General features: G+C 46.3%; 1 protein-coding gene across 1 annotated transcript in view; it reads right to left on the bottom strand.

Moving 5' to 3' along the window:
• Positions 1-24,331, bottom strand: part of LOC138296826 (calpain-1 catalytic subunit-like) — a 457,633-nt gene that overhangs the window by 223,242 nt on the left and 210,060 nt on the right. The window contains exon 3 of the mRNA XM_069236287.1: positions 13,252-13,321. Coding sequence (XP_069092388.1) covers positions 13,252-13,321 — 70 coding nt within the window. The remainder of the gene's footprint in view (positions 1-13,251; positions 13,322-24,331) is intronic.

The following is a 24,331-nucleotide window of genomic DNA, read 5'->3' as shown; positions in this document are numbered from 1 at the left end:
CCACTGAACCCCCATAAAAGACAGGATTGAGGCTTTGAGAGGGAGGCCTTCCCCAGTCAGCTCTCCCTCCTCTTTGCACGGCGAGCCCCCACGTTGCTGACGGCCTGAGAGGAAACCCTGGAGCACGGGTTGCCGTTCCCCCCTGATGGCATCACTGGGATCTGTGGCGGTTGCTGCAGAGTAGCCGAAACCCGGAGTACCTTGTGTCTAGGGGGCTCCCCAAGACCTTGTTGCTGATGGCCAGATAGACCTTGGAACTGCCGGACCTCTAGGAATGTGCTTACTGCCTCGGGAGCAGGGTTGATGATGCTGAAAACTGTGCAAGACACAACAACCTGCACTTTGTAGGTTTTCCCAAAGTCATGGAAGACCCTGATGCGATCCACTTCTTGAGAGACTGACTCGAGACCACTTTTTTCGACCAGAACATTTCTCCACTTTTTTTGCAATAGAACGTGCGCACCGGGCACTGGCAGCTCACCCACCCCAGGTGACCCCCCTAAGAGACCTCATTGTCCATCTCCTCAACTTCCAGGACCGCAACATGATACTCCAGGAAGCTAGGAAATTGGGTGAATCCCACATCATTACCATTCCTGACTAGTCCAGAGAAGTACAAAAACCGAGAAGGACCTTCAACTCTGTCAAATATAAACTCCGGCCGCTGCTCCTGCCATACATGCTTCTCTTTCCCGACAAATTAAAATTGATATACGAAGGCAGGACTCATTTCTTCACTACACCAGAAGAGGCCTGGCGCTGGCTGGAGGGAAGACCGTGCTTGGGCCTGCCGCGCAATGAGGTGAAATTGCAAACAGACATTGAAAGGATTGGGGCCAGGGACAAGCCCTGGGAAAATCCAAGGAAGAGTAAGGGCTGATACAACATCAGTTTTTAGATCGAATTGAAAAGTACGATCGCCCCCTTATTCGAGCTCCATCATCATCTCAAATGCCTTGTTAGCTGATAATTGTTAACAGGATACAGAGTAGAGTAACATGATGCTGCAAGTAATGGCCGCGAGTGCGCAGATCAAAAACTGATGTTGTATCAGCCCTGAGGAAGTCATTTGGGTTATTCCCTAAGATGAAACACATGTTGGCTGTGGAACAGTTGGAATCCATCATCTGCATATACAGAAGAATTAGAATTGTGCTTTAATTGGATTATACTTCGAACTGATTGGACCATATAGAAGGATTGAGAAGCTATTTTCATTTGTGATCGGATCCTCTTCATGATATTGCAATTTGGACTCTGGGGTTTATTTTTCAATGACTATGATATTTACTTGTACTAGAAACCTACAATGGATGATATGATTAAAATTTTACTTGAGCGTGTGCCTCTGATGTTGTTGTTCACTTGGAAAATTGGAAGAGCGCAGGCAGCTAGTGGGACGGTCCATGGACTCTGAGGATGAACAGGGCCAGATGGCCCGACAGAAGTCCAAGACGGACGAGGAGGAACGATTGTAGCTGGGGGAAAGGGATGATGAGCTGAGCAGGGCTTCTGACTAAATGCACCTAACCGCAGACCAGTGTAGCACTGACCAGGCAGAACAAGAGCTAAATGAGGTCTGAAGCAACACATGGCACAAACTGAACATTGACTGATAGAGTGACTAGAAGAGGATTAGGGCTCCGGTGGAGATCAGTGAGGAGGCTGCGACTGTGACCCGCAAAGAGGAGCTAAATACTCAGACCCCTCCGTCTCCTGCAGCTCATTCCCTTGCCCCTCCTCCCCCCTCGTTCCTACCTCTCCCACCTCACTTTTCATTTTTGTGTGGGAATTGGTTTCATCGGAGTGAGTGTAGCGCAGGGACGTGTGGACAGTCCTCGCCCCTGGAGTGATTGCTTGAGTGCATTAAGGGTGAGTGTTTGGGGAGTGAGCAGGATAAGTGCAGTGCCTGGTAATTAGAACTAATGGGCCTTAGTTGGGGAGCTCTAGCGGGTGGGCTACAGACCTCTCAGACCATCACCGTGATGTTTTTTTTTTGGCTGACATGAGGGTACAAAGGTATGGGGGTTTTGGGGTTTTGGGGCGGGTGGGGGGTGAGGGGAAAACTGTTAACAGTTTATGTTAGTCCAGGATTCATTATTCTGTTTTGCACGTTGAGGTACCTACAGCAGTGACGCGCCTATGTACCTACTGGTGCAGGCGGTTGTGCACAATCAAACCACAAGTATGGCAGGATGTGAGAGACCAGACCAGGGAAGGACCTCAAGTCTGTCAAAGAATGAAAACAGGTTGGGAAACAAAGTAAAGCGGGGGCTAGTCACCACCTATATCAGAAAATGGAAATCGGATGTGGTCCTCCTCCGAGAGATGCATTTGATGGGGTCCAGATGCCAATTCCTCAATAGAGGGGCTTACACCACACTGGCACAGGCCAGCTTTACCTCAGACTCCTGAGGGGGTGGTGATTTTAATCAGGAAGACGCCCCCCCCTTTCAGACTCATAAGACGGATAGACCCGGAAGGGAAGTATGTGGCGGTGAGGGGTGTATGGGGCCAGAGAGATGTCACACTTGTCAGTGTCTATGCCCCCGTGACTGCAACAGGCCACTTTCGATAAATTGACGGAGATATTGTTAGAAACTGACTCCTCACTTCAGATAATGTGGAGGGGAGGGGGGGACTTCAACAACGTCATGCACCCTGACTTGGACAGATCTAGAAGCACTCAAAACACTTCAAGAGAAATGGCAGTGGCCAGTTTTGCGCATACACTGGGCCTTACAGACCTCTGGCCTAGGTCACACCCTATGGACGGCTCATACTATGGGAGGCTTTTAAGGCAGTGCTTGGAGGTAGGGTGCAGAATATACTAGCACACAAAAAAGGGATGCACAAGCTATGGAGGACATAGAACGCTGCCTGGTAGATCTCGAAAAGCCCATGGCCACTGAACCAGCTCCCCTGACACTCCTCACAATGGCGATCCCACAGGAAGAATATCAGAGCCTGACAAATCGGGAGGTCAGAACCCAAGTCCGGGCCACACAATATAGGCTATATGATGCGGGGATAAAGCTGGTAGGCTGTTGACCTGGTTGAGCCAGAAGGAGATAGAATCAAGATGGGTCCACACCATCACAGATGAGGATAACCATGTATACGAGACCGACCCTGGCATAGCCCAAGCGTTTGCGCACTATTAGGCAGCCTTTTACAAGCCCCCCCCCATTGGCAGCACCCCCACAGATTGAGACCTATCTGGCAGCGATACAGAAGTCAAGCCTCCTACAGGAAGACAGACGATCTCGAGAAGGACATTTCTCTCTCTCTCTGAGATAAAAGAGACTATTGCGCACCTCAAAACTGGTAAGGTCTCGGGCCCCAATGGGATACTGGTTACATTTTTCAAGAGCAACGCCCAGATTCCGAGTCCTTACCTACTACGGTTGTATGCGGAGGCTGACCAGGAGGGGAAGTTACCATTAGATTTGCAGAAAGCCACAATAGTGGTTATTCCCAAGACAGGGAAAACGGCTACAAAATGTCGCTCATACTGCCCAATTTCCCTCCTAAACGTCGAAACAACAATACTGGTGAAGGTCTTGGCTCAGAGGTTGGTCAGAGTTATCTCCCTCTTGATCCACCAGGACCATTCAGGGTTTATGCCCAAAGGGTCAACAAGATTGAATCTACGTAGAATAAATAACTGGTTGGAGAAGGTCTGAACCATGTGCGACTCCCACATATTCCTCACACTGGATGCTGAAAAGGAGTCTGACGCAATCTACTGGCCCTTTTTGATGCAAGTGTTATGGAAATACTGATTCAGCCCCAAATACCAGGCATGGATCCGGTTGTTGTACATCGATCCAGTGGCTGCAGTCAGAGTTAATGGGGTACAGTCAGGTGAATTTCCAATCCGGCAGGGCACCCATCAGGGATGCCTTCTGCCCCCCCCTCCTGTTCGCCCTGGTTCTGGATCTGCTGGCCTACCCGATTCAGATGCATCCTGGAGGTGAGGGATTTAGAGCGGAGAAGGACTTCAGTGAAGATTAGAGGATTTTGCTATACACAGACGACACCCTCTTCTACATTACCCGCCCGAGAGAGACATTCCCAGTGATATTCCACATATCTGACGAGTATGGTGCTCACCCAGGATACACCATAAACTGGGACAAATCTAGTCTCTAACCCATCGGGGAAGAGTGAGATTTAACACACCTACACAGACAGCTACGCATACAGAGGGAGAAGTTCAACTACTTGGGCATCTTCCCTGGGAAGGAAGCGAGGTCTAGATCACAATTTTGACAAATATTGGTGTAAAGTTTCAGGCAGATGTGGACTGGTGGAGGAAACTACCACTGACGCCGCTAAGCCGTGCAGCAATGTTTAAAATGATCTCCCTTCTGAAATTCCTATATGATCATATCAGGCTATCCCAGATGACTACTTCCCCAGGATTAATTGAGAGGTCTGCAAATTGGTATGGGATGGAGGACACTCAAGGATGGAGATACAAACCTTGTGGATAAATCATTAGAATGGAGGAATATCACTCCCGGGTATCCGGGCATAATACTGGATGACCCATTTGATTGTCAGTAACGACTGGGGGTATGCACCCGGAGATCATCCCACTTACTTATTGGAGCGCCTCCAATTCCAAGCCAATCCTGCCTCCATTACCTTAATGGCGACAAAGGTATATGGAAACTACTACTGGCAACACAAATGGCTACCGAGGCCTGGAACAGGGTGAGGGATGCATGGGGTGGGCGGGAAGGCATACCAGGGAGAGACACCGCAGTGGCTGGGGAAGAGACTTAAGGAGACTGAGAACCTGAAAGGTTGCTGAGCATGGGATCTCATTGGGATTTCCAATCTAGGGGATCTTCTTGAGAATGGGGACTTAGTTCCTTTTAGCTCCCTACAGAAAGACTATCACCTTGCAACTACACAACATTATAAATATTTACATTTTAAGAATGCATGACGAGATGAGGGGATTAACACAACAGACGATCCAGACTATCCCCCACTAGAAGGGAGGTTGCTACAGGGGAAACTGTTGGAGAAGGCAGTCTCCTACATGTACAAGACCATAAACAACAATATACCTGAATATCTGCAAAACCAAAGGTGGGACAGAGACATGAGAGAGCTAAATAGAAAGAACTGGGAGGCAGCCCTAATGCACCCGCGAAAGGTGGCGATTTAAGTCACGGCTACGTCTTCTACAGTTCAAGATCCTATATAGAGTCTATTATGACCACTCTAGACTCCACAAATTTGGGAGGGCCGAAACTCCAAACTGCTTAAGATGTGGGGAGATGGACAGCTGCTCCTTTCACACACTCAGGGAGTGCCCTACCACCCATATTGGCCGAGCTAGGTAAGGTCCTGAGTACACCCCCTGCAGGTAGATCCCAAATATGTACTACTTGGCATCCCCACAGACATGGATCTCGCGAGAGCCCAGCTTCTCTTTTGTAACCTAGGCCTAGCGGTGGCAAACGGGACATCGCCAAACACTGGGAGGGGCGCCTGAACCACCTACCCTTGAGGAGTGGCGGAGAGGGATGAACTTGTAGACGGCAGCACTGGAAATAACGTATAAAGCCAGAGGTTGCCCCAAGAAATATGCTAACATTTGGGGTCCTTGGAGTAAATATTAAGGAATAGCTATGATGGATGAAGAAGCTGTGTCCTCACCGGAATGATGGGTCAGTCTTCTACGGAAGCTTTAAGTGAGACGGTCTGTGACATGGTTGCGCTAGCTGATGACCAGACTGAATGTACTGTGCTATTACCGATGCCTAAGGAACCTGTATTTTGTTCGTGCACCCATTGTTTACTTGTTGCAAAAAACGAAATGAAAAAAAAAACTAAATTAAAAATAATTATAAAAATGTGTTGTTCAAATATGCAGAACGCTGGGTAGCAGTATCAGTTTCCATAATCCAGTCGGACCCCGGATTACACCGAGTATACCGTCATACACGCAACAACTCATAGTAGACCCGCTCCTGCTGCAAATAAGTGGTCCCTGCAAACTTTGCACTACATATAATAATACTTAAGCAGTACACAAAACAGTGCGCTGTCTAGATGCGGCACGAGCCCCTAAGGATGCTCTCTCTGACAAACTATTCGTCTGCAGTTTGTATGTTCTGCCACCGCTCCTAAGCAGTTCTTGCAGATGGAGAATGACTCGTCTGACATCATGACAGGTGGTGGCCGCGTGTAGCACCGCTGTGTAGGAGGCTGACAGCTCGGGCACACCCTGGCCGCCAGGTACTTCTAACTGGAGAAGTCCGGTTATAACCTCGTTAATCTAGTGCTAGGAAGCCGGCAGCAGGAGGTGTGCAGAGGGACGCACTTAAGACGCGGCCCTCCATGAAATCACAAGCTGTCAGCGCGCGCACAGCTACTATTGAACAGATCTTCAGAGGATATTCAGATCAATAGACGTCAGAACTGCGGGAGCAGTGGGTGGGCTAAGTGACCGCCTACACGTCACAACTCTGGGCACAAGTTAGCCTCGGCTAGAGAATAGAGGGGGGCTAAGTGAACTTTTCAACTTACAGAAAAACACCGAGAGGCTGTTTTAGAGGTTCGTGGGAACAAAAAATCCCCTGGTTTGTGGTTTAGGTGCTAACTTTGGAAGTGAATGTAAGGCGGAGTGTCTCCTCACATAGGGCAGTATGGTGGAGAATGCCTATTGCGGTGGTTCCCAACTTGTGGTCTGCGGAAGCCTCTGGGTCCGCAAAGCCTCCTCAGGGGGTCCACGACCAGGAGCAGCTCGCGGTGCATTTAGGGGGTGACACGTGGCGGGGGGGGGGGGGGGGGGGGGGGGGGGGGGGGGAATTCATTAAAAAAAAAATTAAACGCTTACCTTAATCATCTGCCAATCTGGCAGCATGACAGGAGCATTCGGATTGGCCAGAGCACTAACCCAGGATGCTCCAAGGCAGAGTGGTAGTCTCTAGCCTAGTGCGCGCATGTGTGTTTGGCTGGCCCAAGACGGCCGGCCAAACATACATGCGCACTGAGGGAGAGTGCTGTGCACTCCTCCTAGGTCCCCGTCATCGCCCGCAGCCCCGGCCCTTTTACAAGAAAACGAGAATAAACAGTTTGTTATTGTTTTCTTGTAAAAGTTTTGCAGATGCTGCTGTTGGCGGGGGTGACGCGCCTGTCTGCGACTGCTTAGAAACAGATTAGGTCCCCAGCTTTCAGTAATGATTCAGTGAGAGGTCTACGGATTCCAATAATGATTCAGTGGGGGTCCCTGGGTGCCAGTAATGATAAAGTGGGGGTCCACAGAAGTTAAAATGTTGGGAACCACTGGCCTATTGGATTTAGCATTTCGTCCACAAATTGAAGACCTTCCCATTGTAAGCAACATCTAAATCAGGCCCCACACAAAAGCTCATTCAAAAAGGGTTACACATTTTCACTCCCATAGGCCTGGGCAACATTTAAATTACATGAGCAAAAGTTGAGAAATGCATGGACTCTGTGTTCTGGAAAATTTAAAATTGTGTAATTTTTTATCATTTTCTTCCACAAGAGAATGATTCAGGTATAAAACGCCTCACCGAGAGGAACTCACTTTCAATCTCCTTCAGTTACCTTGTGTGAGTTTTTCACATCCTTGTGTGAAAAAAGTTACACGCGATACCAGCAAACCACATTTCATGTGACATTTTGCACAATTATAGGATTTTTATATAATCACTTATGACAAAACTGACAATTTTGCAAAGCCCTATGCTCTATACATGTCCTTATTGTTATTTTGTCATTTTTTATATACTCACTACATGTGCTGCAACCTAGTCTTGGGGACGTGGTAGTGCATGGACATTGTCCTGCTTCATGTGGGCAAGACACCGCATCCCCAGTCCTGGACATTTATCTCAAAAATCAATGTCATGAGGCGTGAGGGCACAATGGAACCAGTCCTGCGAATCAGCATCCAGAAAGCATTATCGCACCAAAGTGTCCCAGCAACATGAAGTGAGATGCCAACCCTAAATGTGCGAAAAGAAGGGACCTGCCACCAAGCAGGCTCTGCCGTAGCTGGACAGTAAACATGATCATGCCAACGCGGTGTGCAAGGGAGAGATGTGAGGAATCAATTGGAAAAGAAGAAAGACTTCAGCTTATAACAGAAACTTTACATGGCTAGGATTTGGCCACTGACAGATTTTCGAGATACTCCAGTAATTGTGCTCAGCATTGCCATTTCTGTGGCCATAAACATTTGAAGACCTTTTTTTTTTTTTTTCTAACCTTTTCACCGCACATGCTCTCTCCATCATGGAGATGTTGTTATCTGTCACTTTATGACCTCAGAGACAACAAACAAGGGGCTCGCTCTCAATCCTAATGAATCCTCTGCTGACCCCACCAGCCTTTGCTTCTCTGCAGCTAACCACACAGCTCACATTTCTTGTAATTCTTAGCACCAAACATCCACAATAAGGCACTCAGCAGGTCTGGCTCAAATACCATCATCCGCTGTTGTTGATCGCACATTTCCCAAGGTCCTCTCAATGCAGAAGATGCCACCGTTGGACATCCCCTTTCTACTTAAGCTCTATACACAGCAAGCCGATCCCGCTGCATTCTTGGATGGCCAAAAAGGTCTATGAAAGATGCATTTTCGTGGGTAAGCCCAGTGGCAGGGTGGTAAAGGGTGATCTGGAGCTGGGTGGCCAACCTCTGCAAGGGCATCCAGGGCGCGGTCTACCACACCAGGGGATGAGGAAGAGGCATGGTGTTGGCCAGCTGGTGTACTCAAGCACTGGATGAAGGCAGTACATCCAGAAAGGGGCAGATGAATATATTATCACCTAAGATCTATTTGTGAAAGATGTGCCTGCTTGAAAGTTGTATAGCGCTGCCATGATTCAAGTTGAGTGGACCACTGTGGCTCGCTAGATGTTTTATGCCCAACTCAGCTGGAATAGATGCTGTTCTGGTAAAGCCAACCCACGTGGTCACCTAGGGCCCTGGCAGCTTGAGGGGCAGATAGTCCCTACAAGTAGAAAATGGGGCACATTGGCCAAAAAGGAGAGGAGTGGCAAAATATCGACTCACCCAAGGTGACGAAAATCTTTGCACTGACCCGTTGTGTCTGTACATCAGTGAACGGAGCACTGGGCAAAACCTCTGAAGGGTGACTGACCGGTGGGATCATATCAAGAAAAATGTCTGCCTCCTCCTCGACGAGGGGATGGGCGGGCTCACAACTGGATGAAAAACCAGCCCCTGTCAACAACAAGACACAGCTCTTGCGGCAGACATTTATAGTCACCAAAGAAAGATTTCTGCCACCTTGCAGGACCCCGTACACTAGAGATGCTTCTCACTCACTCTCGCCTCTCCAAAAATGAAAGCTGCAGCCCTGGTCGGACATGACTGCCGGGCATCTGCTTTGTTTGGTCACACCTACAACGATCAGCTCAAAGAGGAGGACCCGTGAAAAATACCCCTCCCCTGCGTGTTTACAGCCTAATCTCTACTGCCCACAAAACACTGCGCTTGTTCACCTTTGACCTTACGGCCAGCAGACCGGATGCTGCAGATTATCACAGCCATTGATTTGTCTGGTTCTCAGTGTTTGCGCTCTCTGCAGTGACCCGGTGAACGGGCAGATAAGACCGCCATTTCCTGCTGCTAGAGGTAGGCGGGAGAGCAGGGACTGGCTGGGCTCGAGCCAGTGCACGAGCCGAGCCAGGGAAATGCTCGGCACGTAAATCGTGCAACAAAGATCATGGCAGGATGATAAAATCGCTTCAACGTTTAAAAAAGTGTATTTCTTTAATACGTGGCTGCCTTGCATCTTAGTACATCAGATGACATCACTGCATCGAGAGGTATTTAATAAAAGTGATGATTTTAGAAACATTCCTACCCCTCCACCACAACAACAATCCCATTAATGAACTGAAAGGCAAGTCAGGTCTACCTATATGTGGCATTGATTTTTTTTATATATGGAACAACATTATTAAATCAAACACAAGAGGGATTTGTATACTGCAAACATCCTCAATTTGCATATAAGCACTGGCAAATCCAATATTCCACGCCTTTGACACCGATTGGCTTTGCCAATTGCTTTTGGTGGTGCTGTGCAGCATTCAGACACACACCAAAAATAAAGATTTTTATGGCGCGAAAGCACCAATACATTTTTTTTAAAAAAAGTGCACAGGTGTTGAGGGGCAATCGCAGAGCAGGGGGAGAACAAGGTGACAAGCAGCACATAGAGGGCAAGGGAGAGAAAAATAAGAGGAAAAGAATACCACAGAACCTAAGAGAGTGAAGGCTGACTGAAGAGAAGCACACGGAGGAAGCAAGCAGCGCATGAGGGGGAGAGAAGCACAGATGAGAGACCAACACAGAACGGGAGGAGGGAGGGTGAGACACACAAAGGAGAGAGTTGGAAATAAAAGCAATTCCCTAAAAGTGAGCAGTGGCAGGACACAAGTAAAGAAGCTCTGCACCAGAGGAGGGACAAACACAAGATGGACAAGGTAAGCCATTCAATAACAAGCAAGCAAATGAGTGACAATAAAGACAACCAATTGTAAGCAATCGGCCAGCTGTAAGCCCACTGTAAGGTTTTGATAAGCTGACAAAAGGTCTTTGCAACCAGAAAACCTGGCCCTTTCTGTTGAGCTCCACTTAAAACATAGGCAGAGTAAAATAAAATACTTGCCTGGCACTACACAATTTAGTCAAGAGGAGAAGTTAGGATTGTTCATACTGGGTTATTCAACCGATAGACACGGTTCTCTTTCTCTCTCTTGTTTTACATCAAAGGTTAATGTTTTGTTTTTAACTCTGGGTGCATGATATTAGAAAGTGGCTAGCAGACAGAACCCACATAAAAGCTCTGCTCATTTTGGGCTCCAGGATCCAACAGGTGTTCGAGCTAAGCCAGGGCTAGGCATCTGGAAAAGGCATGGCTCGACCATTAAGTGGCTTGCCCACCTCCACCTGGCTATACCGCCACGTGGCATGTTGGCTGGCACTGCTGCTCACAGAAACAGGATGCTGAGTAGGCATATTCTCAAGTGCAGGCATTGTGCCCACTGCCCCAGGGCTGCTCTCCCACTGGAATCCAATTGTGTTCGCCACTAGATCCCACAACTTCAACTTTTCACTTCTGTTCTCCAATTGGATCTTGAATTTCTAACCATTCAATGCTACTCTCACTAGATCCTCAACCTGTGCCCCCCAGTGTTTCACTTCCATTGGGATCCTTCAATTCTCAAATCCCAATTCTGCTCTCCCATGAGATGCTGCATTTCTCTTCTTCCACTCTTGCTCTCCTATACAATCCTGCAAGTCTAACCTTCCAATGCTGCTCTCTCATTGGTTCCCACCTCTCTGACGATCCACTGCTGCTCACCAGTTGGATCACGGACCACTCCAATGACCTTCTGTAACACCTTTCAATTGGCCCATTCAAATCTGATCTCCCATTTCTACTCTTACATCGCATATTTCCCACTGCTGTTCTCCTATTGGATCCTTCAGCTCCGATTTCCCATTTCTGCTCTTTCATTGGTTCCTGCCACTCTATGCTCTCAATACTGCACTTAATTTAAATTAATTTAAATCCATTTAAAATCTGCAGCTCTAACTTTGTTCAGCTTTCCCATTACATCCTATCTCCCTCGTCTTCCAGTGCTGCTCGACCAGTGAACTCTACTACCCCTTGCTCCCAGTAATGCTTTAGCACTGGATCCTACAGCTGACCTCCCAGTGCTGCTCTCCCATTGGATCCTATCGCCATAACCTCCCAGTGCTGCTCTCCCATTGGATCCTATCGCCATAACCTCCCAGTGCTGCTCTCCCATTGGACCATACTGCCTAGGCTCCCAGTGCTGCTCTCCCATTGGATCTTTCAGGTCCTACCTCCAAAATCTTCTCTCCCATAGGATCCTTCTATGATGACCACCATACTCTACAATGATGTCACTGCAGCCGCTGTCTCGGTTCTCGCAGTGTTGTTCTCTCTCCTTCTAGCTCCGTTCCCCAGAGGACCCTGCAGCTCGGGCCTGAGGCACAGGCTCAGAGGAGCAGTGTTTGTTCAGATAAGTATTTCAAGTCACAAAGTTACACAATGAGCCTGTGATTCATTCAAAATCCACACGACAATGGAATAAAGAAGAGGAAAACAGCAGTAGCAGCACCCCCCCTTCAGCGCCTTGAGACCCTCACGGGTGAGTAGTGCGCTTTACAAATACTTTGAGTGATTGACTGAGGTGATGAGGAGGGGATGCGGCTGAAGGTGACGAAGAGGAGAGCAAGTCAGAAGGAGAATTTGGAGGCATCCAAATGGGCATGAATGGTGAAAAACAAACCCATCTTCGGAAGAGGATTTCATTTTTTTCACAACACCCAGTCAATCCAGAATATAAAGCCACTCCGTACAGTCGAAGTCCAAGCTAATTCACAAGGTAATCATGGATGCACCGTAGGACAGTGATCACTGCATACTTCTAACGGAGAGTTAGAACTCACAGATGCCAATCTGCCCTGCACAACACATGCGGTCAATCTTTGCGTCAAAGCCAACACCAACACTGGGAATTCTAAACTCCCAAGTATATGTAGAACGTAATACGTGAATCCAGCACTACTACCATGCGAAGAGAGGCCGGCTCAGAAGTATGGGCTGTCTGCAGGTGAACTTGACGAGAGGGAAGCACTAGCAGGCGACCCCTCTGGGCAGTGTCCCTCTTTCACTTCAAAAAGCTGCTCTTGCAAAGCACCTGCGCAAAGACCCAGGTCCCTTCCAAGGAACAGGATGGTGGTAGACATGCTCAGTTAACCATCACACATATACCCATGAATGATGGGCAACTACTGAAAAGCAAAGCGACACTCTGTAGCCTCGATGTAAAGATGTGAAGCGCAGAACTGAAAAGCCATCCCCTAAATATTAACTAAGATTAGTTGAATGAACTCCAGCAGACACTCATCGACTGACATGTTTTTGACTTGGAACACTCAGACATATATTGGAAATACTCCAAACAGCTCTGCTTCATGTGATGAAATGACAACCGTTCTCCATCCCCCTCAACTGTCCCCCTTTTAGGACCCTCATCTCCGGTCATATGATGCCCTTCTGTGACCAGCCTCTGTGTCTGTCAGCAGCTCAAATAATCATACTATACCACATTATAATATTACTCGAAACAAACATCCATTGCATCTTACCCACTTTTGTCTGATTTTATCTCTAACCCAACTCACCAAGTGCGCCCTGGCAAATGTCTGTCCGCGTCGCTCCACCGACAATAAACTGAGGGTCACTGGTGATCTCCTGTGAAAGAAGAAAAATGGAATTGTCAACATATATTTATCATAAAACGGAATTAAACTTTAAAATAAACGCTAAGCACTTTTCACATCAGTGTCGGGTTAGCAAAAGATTAAAGACCTTCCACAGAGATATAGGACAAGGGAGTAATGGCCAACATCAGTATGTGGCATCTCTGGCATTATCACCCTGTGGGTCTCTAAGAAGTCCCTCTAAAAACTACTTACCGTAAACATAGTAATATTTAAGGATTATTAGTGTCAACGCTTTTAGCCAGTCATTTAAAATTATTGAGACACTAGATCAGGGCCAAAAAAAAAAAAAAAAACCTTCATACGACAAGATTCAAAGTCAAAACCATAAAGGCTTATATAATTTTAAGAATCATTACAGAAGGCCAAAGTAGTTAAGTCAAATTCAAATCAGTATTAATAATACATGAAATAATGCCCACTGAGAGAGGTATCAACATAAGGTAGACATCCAAAGTAAGTAAACAGCGAGACCTAAACTATTCAAGCAGATTGCCTTGTTAGCCCTCTTGCTGAACTATATTTTAAGTACGGACAGACTAGCACAGGGTCAGCTCAGTTGGAAAGGTAAAAGAGATCTGGCAGGGATCCCAGAAAGGACACATTTTATGGGTTCGGATGGTGAAAGGCACACGCTCAACATGTTAAAATATTACATCATACAGCTGTGCTAATAATACTTTATTCACACAAAACAATAATAAAACATGAAAATATGATGCAACTAATAAGAAACATTCAGGAACATCTACTTTCACGCATAATTAAAATAAGGCGTACATGGGGAACAAGAGAAATGTTGGTGTGTTTATCTAAGTTGCCAATATTGTATCCCTCTCTCTCTCGTTCAAGCCTAGGCAAAAAAAGCCTTGAATATTGCAACATACAATAACATCCCAGGCACAGCGTCCTCGTGAGGAGGCAATTTAGTATGATTGTATTTATTAACAAGCAGACCATGAAAAGAGTTTCTAATTTTATAAAATGGAAAAACACTTACAGAGACATGAACAAGGCAAGGCTCATTCATTGTAAGATGGAACTGCACATTTTCTGCTGGATGAGTGTCAGTGCAAGCTGGCTGAGCCTCGTCTCCGACTGGGTGCTCCCTTGTGTCTGGACAAAGCTATACCCCTCTGAAGAGCTCTAATGAGAGCGGAACACGTGTCAGGGGTTGCTTTACTCATTCCAGGTTGGCTTGGATGGTATTTGACCAGTCCAAAGCTGTAATACTGTGCCTGGAGTGGTAAATGGCTTTTGTCATTTTACAGCTCGGCGAGGATGACACTATGTCCGTCCTATGCTTAAAGATTTTGCTGTACAAATGGCAAAAGACTTTGTCATTATCTAGCTCAGCAAGGATAACACTGTGCTGATCCAATGCTTAAAAACTTTGCTAGATAAACAGACATTTGAGGTGATCAAATCTAGAGTGTCGCTGGTGTTGCAGGGTGCGCCTTACTAGAGCGGCTCTCCACGTAAAATTGGGAACTTCCCAGAGTTCTCCTTTGTTTTTTGCATATATATATACATATATATAAAAAACATTGCACAGTGCAGTCGCCACTGTGTAGTTACAGATCAGCTGCACTTTCAATCCAAAAGAAATTTTTTGATGCACCTACACCTTTAGACCCTGATGATGGATTTGCTTGAAACTTGACGATCTAATGCAGTCAGTTTTGGCATGCCATATTTTGTTAAGATACCTCAACGTGAAAAAAAAAGTTTAAAGGGGGGGGGGGGGTGAAACAGGGTATCATTTCCCATTTTCACTTCCACAGGAAAGTTTGCCAAAAGATAGAGCAAAAACCGCTGAACAGCTTTACTCCAAACTTGGCATGAAAGTAGAAATTTACTCAGAAACTGTGTTCAGTTTATATATGTTCAGTAGATTTTGAGATATTTGCATTTGAAAAAGGTGCAGAATGGGATTTAAAGGGCACACTTTTGTATATCTTGTCAGATTAAAAGCTTTGATGAAATAGTTGAAATTTTGCAGACACGCAGTAGGGTCAGATTACTACTGGTGTTTTAGACTTTGTGCATATCCATAGAGGGGGCAGAGGATAAAACGAGAAGGGAGAGTCAAAAACATGTTAATTTGTTAATAGGTTTGGCACTGTCTGATGGGGAAATATATGGGTGGGTCCTCAAAAATGAGTGCAACCACTGGCTCAAATTAAGCACTGTGCAGCAGCAAATCACATCCCTTGGATCCGCTCTATCACCTCTGGGATTGTGGATCCGAAAGAGACAATGTGACAAACGACTGACTCATTAAAGCAGATCCCTTTTTATGTCTCGCCTACCAGACAGTGCAAGCTGTCTGTTTGCTCAAAGACATATTGTCATTGACAAGCAAGATTATCCTTTACCATTGGTGTTTTATGGTCACTTTCATTTGCTTGCTTTATATTTGTTAACTTGTGTCTGCCTTCCTTCTTCTAGTTGTGTTTGTCCCTCCCCCTGGAACGTGGAAGCCTTATTTGTGTTCTTCTGCTGATTGCTTTTCAAGCACTACTTTTTTTCTTTTGGTTATACACGCCATGAGAGTGCATGTGTTCTCCAGCTGTCTCCCTGGTAAACCTCTCCCCCCAGGAGTGTGTTGCTCGTTTCCCATGTAAATCTTACCCGTCCGCTCCATGTTGCTCTCTCCATTGTGTACTTCTCACCCTGCATTGCTTTGTCGCTATTGTGCTTCGCCCCGCCCACTCCACATTGCTCTTTCTATTGTGTTGCTTCTCCCTCTGTGTTACTTCCATCCCTGCCCTCTGTGTTGCTTTTCTCTATCCACCTCCTGTTTCCCGGCTCCCTCTGTTATTCCCCCAGTCACATGTATGTGTTGTTTTCCCCACGTACATCCTTTGTGAGACTTCCTCGCACTAGCATCCTTTGTGATGCTTCCCTCCACCCATGCCCTCTCCATGTTGCTCCCCTGCCCTCACTGAAGAAAAAAAAGCTTTTGCTCTCATTTTTTTTAAATTTACTGATTCAACTCAGTAAACAAAAAAAAGTGCCTGTGTCATTTTGTAGGTGTGCGCGGCCATTGCATTATATTGCCTTTCTTTTGTTTTCTTTAGCCGTGCTTCATGGTATCGGGGGAGCTGTACACTACAGCATAGATAAAATCCATTGGCAAAGTCGGTAGGTTCCAAAGCCGAGACCTGTTGGCTTTGCCAATGCTTCTCTATATTTCAATGCCCAGGCTTTCAAATTAACAGCAGAGATATTCAAAAGGGGTAACCCTTTAAAACCTGCTCTGCAACTGTTTAAAATGCTAATATCCCAAACGACTGACCAGATTCACACCAAACCAATGGAAGCACAGCTTCGGAGAAAAGTACACGCTCCTTGCCATGTTTGGTGTCTATACAGTCAGCGGTTCGGGTTGTGGACGTGCAAATTTCATATGGAAGATAAACCAAGAAATCACTTCTTTTTTCACCCCACTTAATTTTCTTTCACAGTGGGCAGAGCTTTCCAAAACTTGGCATGCCAAAGGTCAGCTAAGCCCGCAAAATGCCACATTTTGTGTAAATTTGTCCAAGGGGTCTAAAGGTATTGGCACATCAAAAACCACATGTACAATTGAAAATGTGCCTAAACCATTACACTGTGGTGACCATCACTGTGAAACTAATACAAATATGCAAAAAATTATCCACCTCCGCTCCTTCCTGGAAAGTTCTGGGGGTAGTCTGTCAAGCGAGGACCAAGAAATAAAAGGGGGAACCCAAAGCGCTAAATTGCCATGCATTTTTCCATAGACTTATTTAGGCAGGAATACAGCAAACATGGCTGAATGGAATTTGGCAGAAAGCTAGATCTTGGTCGCAGGTTGTGCTTTTTGTGATTTGGTGTAAATCAGTTCCGTAGCTTTTGAGAAATTAAGGTTGGAAAATAACTATGTCTGGACGGTTGGGTCCGCAAGAATCTCTTGGGTAGCAGTAATTTAAAAATAAAGCTCACTGACTGGCCCAGGGAGCTTTATATCCCATGGGCCACCTCGCTCCAGCAGTAGTCGTATTCCTGAGGGAGCGAGCACTTTCAATGGCTACCAGGAACATGAGAAGAATGTTGCTGGCAGCCATTACAGGACTCAGGGAGTTAGTTCCCTGCTCCGAAATTTAAAAAAAAAACAATAATCTAAAGGGGCAGAGTAGCGGTACCCTTACCCCCCTGAGGTCCCATGATGGGGATTTAGAGGGACATCCCTCGTGGCTTAAGAGGAAAAAAATAATAATCATAAAATCCTGAGATTCCGCAGGACTCCAGAGGGATTGGAAAAATACCTGGCCTGAAATAACAAAAAAGAGGAGGGGGGGCACGCAACTCCACTCCTTGATCCTTTAGAGGCCCCCGGGACATCATCCACCTGCGGCCAATTTCTTTAATGAAGGGGAAGAAGGACCACGCAGGTCCCCTTTCCGAGCCTCAAAAGGCTCCGGGGAGCCCATCCCAGAGACAAAATTACTGAAAATAGGGAGGCCCCCGCACCCCCTTATTTTTTATGTGTCCCGGGAAATGGGGTCCCCAGGACATAACAAGGTTTGGGAGGGGGGCATGCGCAGCCCCCAGGGAGATGGGGTTCCCCAGGGCGTAAAAATGCACTGGGATGGAGACTGCATGGCTCCCCACTCCTTTAATATAAAAAAGGGCCTGGGGATGGGGCCCCCAGGGCCTGAAGAGGCTTGGGGACAGAGGCCCCGTGATCTTTTATTATAACACCTAACTATAACGTTTCTTTAACCTTTGTTTTTTTCAGTGAAAAAATACACACACACACACACACGCTATGTAAGGCAGCTGTACAAATAAACACAGTCAGGCATTACTACAGTGCAACGGTCATATGCAAGTTCAATACAAAATTACAGCAAACACAACATCAGAAAAGCAGTTCCTGCCTCACGGTCCGTAATAAGCAGTTTACACAGAGAAAGACCTCTCCTGATTGTCATAAGGCCTCTTCAACGTAATGTTACCTTAAGAGAGCTTTAAGTCCTTGAATCCTGGTTTTGGTAAAAGGAATACACACACACACTCCACAACCCATGTTCCACACGGATGTGTGAACTGTGTAAAGTATTTCACGCTGCCCTTGAAATAAGGATTTGATAAGAATGGCAGGCCTAAACCACCCTGCAGGTCTTCGCCACTGTCGGCCCTTGCAGCAAGGAGGAACATTGTGTAGTAGATCTCTCTAAACTGTGCAGCAAAAACGAAAATGATGCAGCCCACTCTCAGTATTATTTCCATCCATTTCAGATAGAAACATTTTTATGAGATGTGAATGATGGAAATTATGCCGAAAGCGCAGTAAAACCATAAGTGTGTAGTAATTGTGGCAGCTACATGAACTCAGTACCCACCCACCAAATATTAACAATTTAGTCATGAACATTAAACAAAACAAACACGCTAATTCCAGTCAGTGCCCAGTTGGAATAAGACAGTTTTAAAGCCAACTCCCCCAAAATAAACCCAGTGAAAGAACTCAGCCATCACTTTGCGGTTTGTGTCACCAGAGCCCCTCAGAGCGCCACGACACTGCACTCAGTTGTCTCATTTCTACAACAAACTGAATTGTGTCAGAAATTAATCAAGTCATTTCTTATGAAGTCACTGGGCAAAAGATGGTTAAGGGAGATTAAAGGAGAGGGCATGGGTCAGACGGGTGAAAGAGAGGAGGGGAGTAAAGCAGACAACCCCTGATGGAGGTGTGTCCAATGCAGGGCCACGAAGGCTGGACCCATGACAGATTTTTACTCATTCATTTACTTTGCCAGGGATAATCCTTAAAGCTGTGTTATAAATAAAATACAACACGTCGAGAAGCCTAAAGTCCAACTAGTGTTTAATGCAAAATATCAAGCGGCACCAAAAGATCAAAGACAATTTTCATTTCAACTGATCGGGGCTCTCACTAGACAACTGTTGTCAGTCGGAGCTAGGAGCCACAATTGATGTAAAACCACCTAGTATACATACAATGCCTCTTAATACAAACGAATGGCGCAGAATAAACTGGCAGAAACTTGTCGCTCTGCAAAAACTTATTGATTACACAGGTGTCAGGATCTCCCCCCTCAAGGAAGAGTAAAATGGCGTCAAGGAGTAGGTATCATTGATGTACACAACACTGGCACATTTAATAGCTTGGGTATCTGATTTTCTAATTTTGTATTGTTATGAGGTTCAAATCATAGTAATTACTTAGGACGATCCTGCCATTCAGTGGCGGTCCACAGAGGTCAAAACGCTAAAAGTCCCTGGACTAGGGGTAGCTAGCACTCCTCCTCAGACTCAGATGCCCACCGTGCTCCCAGATGGCCAAGCTCCTAGGGAAAGGAGAAACCCAAAGTCCCCTCATCCCTCCTTCGCCTTCCAACTTCCTCCTCAGTTGTGGAACGAGGGGTAAATGTATTTATTTGGGAGATGATGCATGAAAGGTTCGACTGTAAACACTCTGGAGGGGGCCGTCTTCTTCCTCCAAGAGGCCCTAGAATCTCCAAACAGTGTACCATAGGGAAAAAGTTACTTACCCAGTAAGCATCTGTTCGTGGCATGTAGTGCTGTAGATTCACATGCTTTTCATACTCCTACCATCTAGTGTTGGGTTCTGAGAGTTGCAAGTTGTTTTTCTTCTAAGAAGCATTTTCGAATCATGGGATCGAATGACTCCTACTATGCATAGGCATCGAGTCCTTTGTTAGATTGTTTCCCGCAGCCGGGTGAGAAAAGGAGTGTAAGTGAAGTATAGAGAAAAGAGAGGCCTGTGCAAATGTATCTACTTATGTATAACTATATACAAATATAAAAGCAACTGAAACAGCCACAGGAGTCCAGGGAGGGCACATGTAAATCTACAGCAGTACATGCCACAAACAGATGTTTACTGGGTAAGATTTTCCGTTGGATGGCATGTGTGGCTCTAGATTCACATGCATTGCACAGACTGTAAAGCAGTCCCTCCATGAAAGCGGTGGCTAGATTGCGGGATTTGCAGTTTATTAGAAAAGCGTTCTCACTACTGCTTGGCCTACACTAGCGTGCTGATGTCCAAATACATCTACGCAATAATGCTTTGTAAATGTATGTGGTGTAGACCATGTAGCTGCTTTACAAATGTCAGCTATGGGTATGTTTCCATGGAAAGCCATAGTGCCTCCCTTCTTCCTGGTAGAGGGTGCTTTAGGAGTGACAGGATGTTGTTGTGTTGCTTTAGCCTAACAAGTCTGAATACATTTAACTATCTACCTAGCTATGCTGCTTTTGGATACTGAATTGCCTTTGTGTGGTGATGAAAAATCTATAAAAAGCGGTTTAGTTTTTCTGAACTCTTTTGTTCTTTTAATGAAGAACATTATTGCACGCTTAACGTCTGGTGTGTGAAGAGCTCTTTCAGCAACTGAGCCAGGCTGCAGAAAGAAGACTGGTAACTCAATGGATTGATTAATATGGAACTGAGAGACCACCTTAGGAAGAAACTTCGGATTGGTGCAAAGAACCCTTCTGTCTTTATGAATCTGAAAGAATGGCTCTTCCATGGTTAGCGCCTGGACATCACTAACACGCCTGAGAGATGTGATAGCAACAAAAAAGGCCACTTTCCATGAGAGCTATTGAAATGGACACGAGTGAAGTGACTCGAATGGAAGACCCATAAGCCTAGTGAGGACAATATTGAGGTTCCATGATGGTGCAGGGGGCATTCTTGGGGGAATCACCTGTTTAAGACCTTCCAGGAATGCTTTAATCACTGGAACCCTAAAGAGGAGTTTGTGTTGTCTGCTTTGTAAGTATGCAGCTTACAGCTGTGAGATGTAAGCAAAAAGAGGTGTAATTAAATTAGCTTTGATGGGATTAATATGTTTGTGTTGACAGTAGCAAACAAGTTGATTCCAGTTTGCATCATAACATGCTCTGGTAGTGGGTTTACGAGATTCCTTAAGGATGTCCATGCACTCAGCAGGCAGATTTAGATAACCAAACTATATGGTCTCAGGAGCCATATTGCAAGGTAGAAAGATTTGGGGTCTGGGTGTCTGACCTGACCTTGGTTTTGAGCGAGAAGGTCCAGCCTGCTGGGAAACTTCTTGTTAGGTACTACTGAGGGATCCATTAGTGTAGTGAACCAGGGCTGGTGTGCCCACGTTGTCATCTGTGATGTGTGTCATCTTGAGAGATGTTTGCCTGATCCATGAAACTAAAAATGAAATGAGTAGGAGAGGAGGAAAAGCGAAGGCGAGGTGATGAATAAATGCTTTCAGCCAGCAAAAATGAGGTCAGAAAAAGAGTAGGGGGAAGGCAAAAGGTTTGGGGGTGACCCTGCAGAAAGGCCATTTCCAACAAAGAGCAAAGGCTTTTGAATGGAGGTAGCAGTTTCCTTGGAGATGGTGATGTGTCCAGAGCCTCTTGGAGGTAAAGGGGGAGATGCAGTGATGCACCCTGTACCCTCTTGGATGTGTAGGCGTCGCTGACCGGCGTCCATAATCTCTAAAATGGGTTCATCTGGAGATGGAGTGGCCGAAGATTGACTGGAATTTTTCAGCTCCTAAGAAGTTGAATCCCTTGTTTTCGGCACAGAAGTTTTCAATCAGTGCCCTTTCGTCTGTAGTGAGGCTGAAGTTATGTTTTTTCGGCTCAGTGCTGAGGCTGAAGGAGAACGCTGTCTCGGACCGAAGGTGTGGAGGTTTGGACTGAAGACACGGACTTTGTCCTGGCGATTTTCGGTGCCGAGTCGGAAGGCGGAGCATCAGAGCGGGTTTTTCAGATCTGACCATGGCCAGAAGACAGTGGTGGTACAAAGCATAAGCAGTACAAAGGAACTATGGGTAAAGGGTCTCTTGGAAGTCTCAGAGGGGCCAGAGGGGGCAACAGTACTCGCAGGTTGTGCCGGCGTGACTTCTTGACCTTTAGTGTTCAACTGGACGTTGGAGTCGGAGTCCTAGATGGAGAAGGCCCCCTTTTGTTCTGGCTCCTCCTGGGCGTGCTGCTTCCCGAAGATGTTCGAAGTGTCTTCCGGAGTCTTGTGCGCCATCTATAGTCGTCGAGCCCTCCAGTCCCAGAGCGCCTATTTCAACTGGAAGGACCTGCTGGCATCACAGGTGGACTCTTGATGGGAGGGAGGGAGGCACTGGATACACACCAGATGTTGGTCGGTTTGTGGGAATTTGGAGTGGCACTGGGGACAGAAGCAAAACGGCATCCGTTCCATCAGCACAGCATGCTGGGTTAGTGCCACACGGTCAGGTAGCCCTGAATGGGCGAAGACACCCCAAAGGTTGCCCAGCCGGTTCCCGGAACAACGGAGTCAAATGAACGTGATAGTAAGAAAACGCAATTGAAAACAATACTGTCGATTTTAGGAAAGATGGAAGAAAGGTTTCTAAACCGAAGCAAAGGGACAACGGAGCGAAGAGAAACGCATCCAAACCAGCCGGCAGAGAGAGTAAGCAATCTAACAAAGGACTTGATGCCCATGCGCAGTATCACTGAGAAGGGGGAGTCACCCAATCCGTGACTCGAAAATGCTTCTTCAAACAAAAACAACTTGCAACATTCCAAACCCAACACTAGATGGCAGGAGCATGTAAAGCATGTGTATCTACAGCCACACATGCCATCGAACATTCTGTTTCTGTGGTGTTCAAAACCATCTGACAACTGTCACTTCAACTTCTACCTTTGTCAACATCCTGTTCCCTTCTACCACCTCCCACTTCCCCATTCTCTTTCTGGCTCCCATCTCTCCTATTGGTCACCTGTCTAAGGCAATTTGACCATAATGCTCCATCCGGTGAGATTCTGCTGTTTTGAGAAGCCAAGTCCATCTGCAGGGCTCCCTCATTCCCTCCATCTTGTCCCCTTCTTTCCTCTATCCTAATCACTCTTTTCCTTTCTTACCTACCACCTCCTGCAATTTGAAGCAACACTGGGGTGGCCTAAAATGAAATATAAATAATATAAAAATCAAATGATTGACCTTCACCCTTGTTATGTGCTGTGCCTTTTGCTCAGCACACACAACTCTATTCCATGCATTAATGCAATATTTGCTTTCAGAGTCTTGTTTTATTAGGTGGAGTTACGGTTTATGGGGTATGAGCTGATCACTGACCTGCGGGCAGGAGGCAGCACAAGCAATGATTTTGGGGCCTGGGGCAAGGCTGTTAACAGCATCATGCATCTTAGGGCCCTGGCATTGGTTTGCAAACATGAATAGACTTTCTTACCCTTTGGTCTGTGTTGAATTTACAGAGTTGCACAAGTGTGCCCATTGTAATATGTATATACTGTCTACTGATAGTATAATGCAACCTAACAAGGGCGCAAGGTATGTATACACAGGCGCGTCTATAGTGGGAATACAGCAGGAGAGGATGCTGCGCTGTACGAAGAATAAGCAGTGCAAAGGAACTATGGGAAAAGTGGTGGCAATAATGAAAGAATGTGGACCATAATAACAAGCCGTGATACCGGAGGAAGCATTCAGTTAGACAGTAAAAACTGTAACACTAGGATGCTCTGTGAGCACCTCTACAGAAGACTGATATTGGGGTCGGAAAGACGTGACATATGCGGATGGAACCCAGACAAGATGGGTCTGTCGCCTCCATTTCAAACCCACGGTAAACTTAAGCAAACATTGGCAAAGTCAATAGGGTTCACATACTGGAGAGTTATTGCCTTTGTCAATGAGTTTTAGTCAGGTTGTACAGCAGCACAGCTGCTATGCAGCATTGCTGGAAATTAGGGAAAAAAGGCACTAGGATGCAGCCAGCACTGGATTCCTCAAAGCTCAGTGTTTTCTGGTGGGACAGGCACCAACAACATGGGAGGTTGTGAGAGGGAAGGGAGCAAGTAACAGCAATGCAGGAATTGGTGAGAGGGACTGGGCAAGCAACGAAAACGCTGGAGGAGATGGGAAAGACCAAGCAAGAACAATATGAGAGGTGGTGGTAGTTATCAGCCG

The sequence above is a fragment of the Pleurodeles waltl genome, chromosome 5 (assembly GCF_031143425.1).
Source record: "Pleurodeles waltl isolate 20211129_DDA chromosome 5, aPleWal1.hap1.20221129, whole genome shotgun sequence".
Classification (NCBI taxonomy): domain Eukaryota; kingdom Metazoa; phylum Chordata; class Amphibia; order Caudata; family Salamandridae; genus Pleurodeles; species Pleurodeles waltl.
Note: the sequence above shows the minus strand (reverse complement) of the source record. Positions and strands in the feature narration are given on the sequence as shown.